The 10,229-nt window shown below is 41.8% G+C and overlaps 1 protein-coding gene across 1 annotated transcript in view; it reads right to left on the reverse strand.

Moving 5' to 3' along the window:
* Positions 1-9,119, reverse strand: part of LOC109925294 (rho family-interacting cell polarization regulator 1) — a 71,621-nt gene extending 62,502 nt beyond the window's left edge. Inside the window, exons 1-4 of the mRNA XM_048605992.1 lie at positions 9,030-9,119; positions 8,798-8,896; positions 7,819-7,947; positions 1,385-1,498 (exon numbers count right to left, since the gene is read on the reverse strand). Of these exons, the coding sequence (XP_048461949.1) occupies positions 1,385-1,498; positions 7,819-7,947; positions 8,798-8,896; positions 9,030-9,104 (417 nt within the window). The 5' untranslated portion in view covers positions 9,105-9,119. The remainder of the gene's footprint in view (positions 1-1,384; positions 1,499-7,818; positions 7,948-8,797; positions 8,897-9,029) is intronic.
* Positions 9,120-10,229: the final 1,110 nt, after the last annotated feature.

Below are 10,229 nucleotides of genomic sequence, written 5' to 3' on the forward strand. Positions count from 1 at the left end.
TTTCTGAAGAAGGGTCTAGGCCCGAAACGTCAGCCTTCCTGCTCCTCTGATGCTGCTTGGCCTGCTGTGTTCATCCAGCTCTACACCTTGTTATCTCTCATCAGTGGACTCCATTTACACTTTTCGTTGCCACAGAAAGGTTGCCAATGTCGTCAAGGACCCCCTCCCACCCAAGTAACACTTATTTCCAACCTCTTCCGTCAGGCAGAAGATACAGAAGTTCGAACACATGCACCAACAGTTTCAAGAAGAGCTTTTTCCCTGGTCTTATCAGACTGCTGAATGGACCTCTAATTTCAGCCCTAATGTTGACCTTGCTTTTGTGCATCTCCTGTGCAGTCGTAACCTTGTATGCTCGCTCTGTCTAAGCACCCTATGGTCTGTGTGTCCTTGTTTACTATGATCTGCCTGTATTGCTCACAAAACACTGTATTTAGGTACATGTGACACAATAAAATCAAATAGATACTACTTGCATTTAATATGAAAGTCACAAGTTTATATTTATCCAACATATATCCACACCCCAAAAGCTCAAAAAGAGAAAAGTTGTAAGCATAATATACCCAGTACAATATAACTAAACCACAGCAGCCCTGTCACAATCCTTCTCTGGGGATTGTGTACAACTGGGAGGTTCTCCTCAGTTCTAGAAAATGCATTTCGCAGTCCTGCTCAGTTCCTCACCACCAGGTTTGAATCGAACAGCTCAGTCTTCCAGGTAATTCAGTGAATTTTCAGGACTGAAAGACAGTTTTCAATTTATATATCCAGAATTGTTCTCTGCAAACATGAGCAGATCTATCTGTGGTCCTATTGTAAATACTAATTGCCTTACTGGAGGATCCATGTAGTTCAATCATGTCGAAGCTTCACACACTCCAAACTCCCTGTCTGGCTAAAGAAGAACAAATGGTGGGTGCCACATTAACAAATCAGTCTCAATTTCCTGAAGAGAAAGCTCCAATGAAATCCACTGCAGCAGATCAAACTAAATGAGAACCTCAAAGAAACAAAAGAAAGGAGATAACAAGGTGTAGAGCTGGATGAACACAGCAGGTCAAGCAGCATCAGAAGAGCAGGAAGGCTGACGTTTCAGGCCCAGATCCTCCTTCAGAAATTTCTGTCTCTAAATGAAAGGGGAGATACTTCAGATGCAAAATGTCAAATGGATGTTAACTCATTCACATTTTCTTTAGTGTCACTGAAACAGTTGAATAAGAAGACATCTCCTTTCCCCATACATTGGCAGGATTGTAACACTGGTTAAAACACCAAAGAGCTCATATCTTCCTGGAAGAACACAATCTGCACATATTCTGTGGGGAGAATATGGTTTGCAGAGCTTTTAAAGATCCAAGTCAGCCAGATGGCTGGTTCATACCTGGATTTCTTCATTTACAGCCTGGGAGACTTCTTCAGCTACTGACTCCAGCTTGTTTTGCACCGCTCTTAGTAAAGGTGGAGTATTACCCACTTGGTACAAGGTTGGTAACACCTGTAAAAATAAGATGCGAGAGATAGAGTGAGCAAAACAGCTCGAAACTCCAGGTAGTAAATAAAAACATTATTAATAATTAAAAATCTATGTTAAAATGAGCTTTTAAAGGTTTCATAATGCAACCCTTCAATTCTTTACTTCTTGAGGAAGTTGAAATTAAAGGTATTAATGAACAAGACTGCCTAAGATCAGATTACAGGAATTTACTTCTCAGACAATGATATAAGCAGAGGTCATATTTTCTTTGACCTTGCTAATTAATTAGAATACAAGAAAATATGAAGATCATGACAGGTCATTCAGCTCAGCAAAGTTTTCTACTGTCCCAGCCCGCTGTGTTTGAGTGCCCACAAAGCTGTTTCTCTGCATTCCCAACAACCTAGAGTTGGAAAACTTGTGATCATTGAGATTACAGAATGTTACAAAATGAAACTAAACATTCAGCCCCTCAGGACTGTACACCATTTTCTCCACATAAGAAATCTCTAATTGCACCCTTGCTCACTTGCAGACTTGTACCTCTCTCTTGCCTCACTTCAACAACAGTCTCAAAAAACAGGGAGACAGGACTCATATCATAGGATTGCCAGTCTCCTTTCTCCGTAAAATGTCTAATGCGTTCTTTTTAAAAAAATATCTTATTACAGGACAAACTTTTCACTTTTAAAACAAATGAAGGCGAGAGGGCGTGGGGGTGGGGGTGCGGGGGTGGGTGGCGGTGGGGGCGCGAGAGGCCGGTTCATTCAGTCAAATGAACCTTAATTTCAGACCAAAGCAGGTCATTTCAGGGAAAGATGTCTTTAACATCAGAAATGTTGTTATTTGCAGCCCACATAGTAAGGGCTGAGGGAAATATCTTGTGCTGTTTAGAAAAAAAGCCAAAAATAAAAAGTATTATAGAGGAAGACAGCCTACAAAAGTTATGAAGACACAAGGTTAGGGAAATTATGAGAAGCAGTAAGTGAGCTGAGTCAGCACCTCATTTAATGATCTCAGGAAGAGAGCATCCAATGAAAGCAGACATTTGCTAAAAAAGAAACTGATCAAATGGAGTAAAAACTCAAAAAAGGTCAGTCAACTATGACTGACAAAGGAAGTTAAGGATTGCGTGAAATTAAAACAATAGTTTTATAAACTGGTCAGAAATAGTAATAAATATGATTGGGAAGTTGTGAAGAATACAGCAAAAGAGGACTAAGAAACTAAAACAGAAATTGCTGGAGAAACTCAACATGTCTGGCAGCAGTGGAGAGAAAGCAGAGTTAACATTTCAAGTCCAGTGACTCTTCTTTAGAATGGATATGGGCCAGGAAAAAGGTGGCATTAAGCTGATAATGACGACAATGAGTAAGTGAAAATCATTTGGCTGTGCTAAAAGCAGCTCGTGTCATGACAGGAACAAAAATAGAAGTTGCTGAAAAAGCTCAGCAGGTCTGGCAGCATCTGTGAAGAAAACTCAGAGTTAATGTTTTGGGTCCAGTGACACTTCCTCAAAACTGATCGTAGCTGGGAAAATGTTGGTCTAAATGCAGAAGATAGGGTAGGGGGGAGGGGTAAGGAGTAAATGATAGGTAGGGAAAGAGCCCAAAGAGAGAGAAGAACAGTTGGACATTCAAAGGAGTCAATAATGATCAGGCTGGGAGAGTGAATAGTTGTTAATGGGGACTATTAGTGACTAACAACAGGGGGTGTGCAATGGCAGGCTATGTGGTAACAAGGCCTGGTGTGTGGGGTAGGGGGCTGGGACATGGGAAGAGGTTAGGCCCGAAAATTATTGAACTCGATATCGAGTCAGGGTCCCCAAGAAGAAAATGAGGTGTTGCTCTTCCAGCTTGTGCACAGCTTCTCTGGAACACTGCAGCAAGCCTGAGACAGATGTTGGCCAGGGAACAGGGTGATGCGTTAAAGTGGCAGGCAATTGGAAGCTCAGGGTCTTTTTTTGTGGGGGGAAACGTAGATGTTCGGCAAAGCAGTCCCCAGTCCACAGTTTGTTTCCCCAGTGTACAGGAGACCATATTGTGAACTGCAAATGCAGTAGACTAGATTGTGGGAAGTGCAGATAAAGTGCTGCTTCACCTGGAAGGTATGTTTGGGCCCTTGGATACTGGGGAGGGAGGAGGTAAATGGGCAGCTGTTACAGCTTTGGTGATTGCAGGGACAATACCATGGGGCTGTGGAAGGGTGTTGGGGGTGAAGGAAGAGTGGACCAGGGTATCCCAGAGGGAACGGTCCCTGTAGAAGGCAGACAAGGGAGGGGAGGGGAATATGTGCCTGGTGGTGGCATCTCACTGGAGGTGGCGGAAATGGCGTCTGATGATCTTCTGGATGTGGATGCTGGTGGGATGGTAGGTAAGGACAAGGGGAACCCTTTTGCTATTGTTGGAGGGAAGAGAGGGGGTGAGGGCGGAATTGCAGGAGATTGGTCATGACAGGAGCTGGGATGGGTGGTGGGGGGGGTGATGCAGGTGGGTAAAAGACATAGAAGGAGGTGATCAGACTCAAAAATTATTGAGGTCAACATTGCGTCCTGAAGGTTGCAGGGGCCCTGAAGTGGAAGATGAGATGCAGTTCTTCTAACTTGAGCTGTGCCATGCTGGAGCACTGCAGCAGGCCCTCAAGACAGAAATGTTGGCCAGGGAACATGTGGTGTGTTGAAGTGGCAGGTAACTGGAGGCTTGGAGTCATTTTTACAGACAGAACTTAGGTGTTCTGCAAAGGGGAACCTGGTCTGCACTCTATCTCTCCATGTGTAGAGAGAAGCACACTGTGAGCAGTGAATGCAGTAGACCAGATTAAGTGAAGAGGACGGTAAATCACTGTCTCACCTGGAAGGTGTGAGGAGATGTTGGGAGTGGAGGAGAAGTGGACCAGAGTGTCCTGGAGGCAACATGCCTGCGAAATACTGACAAGAGAGAGGAGAGGAATGCGAGTCTGGTTGTAGCAGTCTGCTGGAGGTGGCAGAAATGGTGGTTTATAATCCTTTGGATGCAGGTGCTAGTGGGTGGAAAGTGAGCACCCGGGGACCCTATCATTGTTGTGGGAGGGAAGAGAAGGAGTAAGGGCAGAAGTGCAGGAAATGGGTTGGATGCAGCTAAGGGCTTTTGCAACCACAGTGGCAGGGAATTCTTGGTTGAGGGAAAAGAAGATTTGAGGCTCCCCGACCCCACTGTGGAAAATGGTGTCATCAGAACAGTGTGACCGAGACAGAGAAACTGGGAGAATGGAATACAATCCTACTGAAAGCAGGATGTGAGGGTGTATAGTCGAGGTAACTGTGGGAGTCAGTGAGTTTGTACGAGGATAATCGGTGGCCAGCTATCCTCAGAAATGGAGAAAAAGATGTTGAAGGGAAGAGAGGAGTCAGATAGATAAAAATGATCTGATTGGACACAATCAGCATGGATTTGAAAATGGGTAGTTGTATTTTGCAAACTTGAAATTGTTTGAAGATGTCACTTACAAAATTGATAAAAAAGGATGGATGTAATATATACTTGGAATTTTCAGAAAGCTTTTTAAGAAGATCCCCAAGGAAGTTGCTTAGCAACATTAAAGCACATGGGATGGGAGTAATGTATGATTATAGATTAAGTATTGGCTAACAGCCAGTAAAAAGGAGAGGAGGAATAAATGGATCATTCTTGTGTTAGCAGATGGTGACTAGCGGGGTACTGCAAGAGTCAGTACTTGGTCTCCAGCTGTTCATATAAATTGGATGTGGGGACCTAATGTAATATTTCCAAATAGTACAAAGCTCATCAGAAATGTGTGTTTGTCAGGAAGATGTAAAGTGGCTGCAGGAGTATTTGGACAGGCTTAGCAAATGGCCAGGGACATGACAGTTGGAGTAAAATATCAATAAATGTAAGGTTATCCACTTTGGTGTGAGGAACAGATGTACATAGTATTTCTTAAATGTTAAGAGGTTGGAAAGTGTAGATTGCAAAAAGGACCTGGGTATACCTGTTAATAAGTTACTGAAAGCTAACATGCAAATGCTTCAAGCTATTAGGAAGGCTAATGAAAGCTTAGTCTTTATCATGGTAGGCTCATGCAGCAGATTAATTTGCATGGGATCCACGGTGACCTGCCCACTTGAATTCAGAATTGGTTGCCTGTTGAAGGCAGAGGGTAGTTCTGGAAGGGTGTTTCTCTGGCTGGAGGCACATGACTAGTGGTGTTCCATAGGGATCTATACTGGGACCTCTGCTATTTGTGCTATATTAATGATTTGGATGAAAACGTAGATGGGTGGGTTACTAAGTTTGCAGATGACAAAGATCAGTGGAGTTGTGAATAGTGTAAAAGGTTGTCAAAGGATACAGCGGGATATAGATCAGTTGCAGATCAGGGCAAGTGTGAGATGCTGCACTTTGAGAGATCAAATGCTAAAGAAAAGTGTACAGTTCAAGGCAGGATCCTGAACAGCATTGATGTACAGGGGGATCTTGGGGTTCAAGTCCACAGTTCCCTGAACGGGGCCACAAGTAGCTAGGATGGTAGAGAAGCCGAATGGCATGCTTGCCTTTACTGGTCGGAGCATTGAGTACAAGAGGCAGGATGTTATGCTGCAGATTTAAAAGACTTTGGTTCGGCTGCATTCAATTCTGGTCGGCACATTACAGGAAGGATCTGGAGGCTTTGGTGAGGTTGCAGAAGTTTACCAGGATGCTGCCTGGAATAGAGGGTATGAGCTATAAGGAGAGGCTAGAAAAACTAGGGTTGTTTTCTCTGGAGCACCAGAGGCTGAGGGGAGACACGATAGAAGTCTATAAAGTTATGAGATGTATAGATAGGGTTGACAGTCAGAATCTTTTCCCTAGAATTGAAATATCTAATACTAGGGGGCGTGCATTTAAGATGAGAGGGGGAAGTTCAAAAGGACTTGCGAGGGGCAAGTTTTTTGTTTAAAAAACAGAGTGGTAGGAGTCTGGAATGCACCACCAGGGTTGGTGGTGGAGGCAGATACAACAGGGGCATTTTAAGGGGCTTTTGGATAAGCACATGAATATAACAAGGAATGGAGGGATATGGACTAAGGGCAGGCAGAGGGAATTAGTTTAATTTGGCATCATTTTTGGCACAACATCATGGGCTGAAGGGCCTATTTCTGTGCTGTACTATTTAAAGTTCTATATGAGGGTTTGAGCACAGAAAGAGTGAAGAGTGAAGCCTTGCTTAGACTGCATCTAGAGAATGGCACGCAGTTTTTGTTATCTTATTTCAGGAAAACTATTATTGCCATAGAAGGAACACAACAATGGTTCACCAGATTTGTTCCTGGGATGGCAGAACTATCCTATGAAGAGAGATTGGGCAAACTCGGCCTGTATTCTCTCGAGTCTTGAAGAATGAGACGTAATTTCTTTGAAACTTCCAAAATACTTAAAGGGATGGACAGGGTGGACACAAGTAAGATGTTTCTCCTGGTTGGGGAGTCAAGAGCCAGAGATACAATTTAAAAATAAGGGGGATGCCATTGAGGACTGAGATGAGGAGAAATGTTTTTACTTAGAGGGTTGTGACTCTTTGCAATTCTGTACCCTTAGGGTTGTGGAAGTTCATTCTTTGAGCGGAGATTGTTTGATTTTGGATTATTAATGGTGTACAGGGATATGGGGATAATGTAGGTAAATAGCATAGACATATTTGGTCAGCCATGAGCATATTGAACGATGAAGTAGGCTCGATGGGCTGAATGGCCTATTCCTGTTCCATATGTCAACTGAACATGGTGCTTTAGTCTGGATATGGGGATGACCCTTGATTGAGCTTTGGGTGTTGTTAAGGTTGTTATGTGGGTAAAAGTGTGGAATCTTTCTTTCTGATATCTTTGATGAGACATTTTTGAAATAGCTCTTGGAACTAATAACTTGTCTGTTTTTTGTCTTTTATGTGATAAATTTAATACACTTTTGTTAAATGTTCAATAGCAGCCTCTTGTGAATATGTTCAGTGACTGAGACCTCCAAGGTAAACAAACGGAATTCACAGTCTGTCTATCAAGCATCATGTCATTCTGGGATCTGACTTGTTAGCGTCAACTGGAATCATAACATTACCCTTGTGGGATCTCCTGTCCAATGTGCTCAAGATCATGCTGGTCACAAATAGACCTGTTCAGTCAGATGAAGATCCGTGGCAAAAACATGTGACCCTGATTAGGTATCATCACAGATCAAGGGATAGACAATGTGTTTGAATCATTATGTAATATTTCACACAGTGATACACCATTCCAGTAGCACGCTGAAGTAAGAGAATATATGTTTAAACATTTAGTACTTAAAATGGTAGCAGCCTTTTCAAGGACTCACAGTGGTTAATGTCTTAGCATCCTTTATGACTTCTTCAGCAAATACCACATCTTCTTGCTTTTCTTTCATAGAGTCTTTGTTAATGATGTTCAAATCTTCTTCCACCATTTCACACATACTGTCCACCATCTATATAAAATTTAAAAAAAAATACTGTGGATTCAGTTGATTTCCTTACAGTATACATTATTACGTGTCCTGCAGAGGAAATTTATTTCTTGTTGATATAATTTTTGGTCCTATTTTTCTGTCAACAGGTACTATTGTAAATTGCTATGTCAAAATTTCCCATTCAAAATTTGCTATGTCAACTGTCACAGGTTAGTTTTAGGCTCTGACCACTGGCTAGCTCTTAGGAGTACATTTCCTTTTTCCCCTTCATTATCCTCTGTATGTAAAGTAAATCTTATATTCAGCATCTGATCATGAATGATTTGTTAGTATCTTACATCAGACAAAACCTTGAGAAAAACGAAAACACCAATTCAGCTTTAACTTCACTTTAGTGTTTTGATCTTGGCTTTGGTGATGGTCATACCTGTAAAACTTAGCTTTAAAATATTTAGCTTCATTAACACCAGCTTTGCTGCTGTATAAATTAACTCAATGTTTTCTTTCCATCCTGGTTACCATCCTTGATACTGTTATTTGTTATATAAAAAGAGAGCAGAAAAATAAGGGCCTCTATTGAGTGGAGAAGATTTAGACGTTAGTGCTGTCAGCATAAAACATGGAAAGTGGCCTCATGTCTATGGATGATGTCGCCAAGGGAAATCATAGAAGAACAAGAGCATGGAGTGAGGAAAGATCCCTGAGAGCATTCCTAGATCACAGTCTATGGGCAAGAGAAGTAGCCAATTTATCTTTTGACAACTAAAGTAAGCAGAGATTTCAGATGGATTATTCACAATTGAAATATGTTAGATGAGAACTAACAATAAATTCTGATTTTCCTATCAATAATGAAACAACTCCTTACCTGCTGTGTGGAACTAGTTATAATTCTCTCTTGCAATCGAAAGGCCTGCTCTGGCGAAAATTTCCTAATCTGATTGTTCCGTAAGAGGTACGATTGTATCTGGAAATCAGAAATTGGCCTTATAAATCAGCTTTATATTTTATGCTATACATTTCCAAACCAGTACCAATTCAAAATCACAACACTTTCTACTATACAATGCTGTCACAAATAGAATAATGGTAACTTTTACTTTCTGCAGTGCTTCCTCGGTTTTTTCTGGATTACTGCGGTAAGCCTGGGACACATCACTCATTGGGAAAGGCATTGACCTTAGTGTATAATTCCTGGAAAATAAAATGAAAGTGATAAAGATGTTTTTGCTTCAGAAAAGGCTTTTTCTGAAAAAGGGTCCAGAACCGAAACGTCAGCTTTCCTGCTCCTCTGATGCTGCCTGGCCTGCTGTGTTCATCCAGCTCTACACCTTGTTATCTCAGATTCTCCAGCATCGGCAGTTCCTACTATCTCTGACACCTAGAGTGAGTCTTATTAAGACAGGTTGGACAGATTGGGTTTGTTTCCACTGGAGTTTGAGGGTGACTTGACTGAAGCATAGAAGATCCTGAATAATTTTGACATGGTGGCCATGAAAAGGATGTTTCCTCTTTTGCTTTGGGGAATGGGGTGTCTATCCAGAACTAGGGGGCACTGTATTAAATTTAGGGCACCCTTTTAGGACACAGATGAGGGTAATTTTTTTCTCATGAGATTCTGCAACTTGGAACTCAGAGTCTCAGGTCATGGTGGAAGCAAATCAGCTATTTTTAGAGCAGAGCTAAATGACCAGAGACACAAGGGAATTGAGGTTATTTAAGGTAGGTGGAACATAGAATTTGAAATACAAACAGAAAAGCCATGATCTTAGTAAATAGTGGAGTGGACTGGAGGGGGCTATGTCTGCCCTTGTATTGTACGTTCGTATGAATTTGTTTGGATATTGATACCTAATAGTATTCTTTATTTAGCCAAACAAAATTCCAGTCTTTCAACAACATTAGCACAGTGAAGATTCAGTAGGTTTCTCCATTTTATAGGCTTCTGTACTGATAGTGAGAGATGGCAAGTGGAATGGAAGGAAGAGCAGTGAACACATTTACATCAACTGTGGGCAATTCTCATGTTAAGCGAGGATTGAGGATTCTCTTCTGAGAGCACAAATGACATTGTTATCTGTATGCTGAAGTTCTACAAGCGAGATTGAAATCCAAGAAGAAAACAACACCAGTGAGTTGAGGTTAAAAGTTTTCCATCTATTCTGTAGACAATGTTCACACCACTGGGAAGCTTGTTCTTAAGAAGAAAAATAGTGGCGATGAAGGTGGAGAAAAGGGCAGGACAGTGACGCATCCTTGCTTGACCTCAAAAGGATTCTGTTATGTAGCATGACCGATAT

Source organism: Rhincodon typus, chromosome 15 (genome assembly GCF_021869965.1).
Source record: "Rhincodon typus isolate 14 chromosome 15, sRhiTyp1.1, whole genome shotgun sequence".
Taxonomy (NCBI): Eukaryota; Metazoa; Chordata; class Chondrichthyes; order Orectolobiformes; family Rhincodontidae; genus Rhincodon; species Rhincodon typus.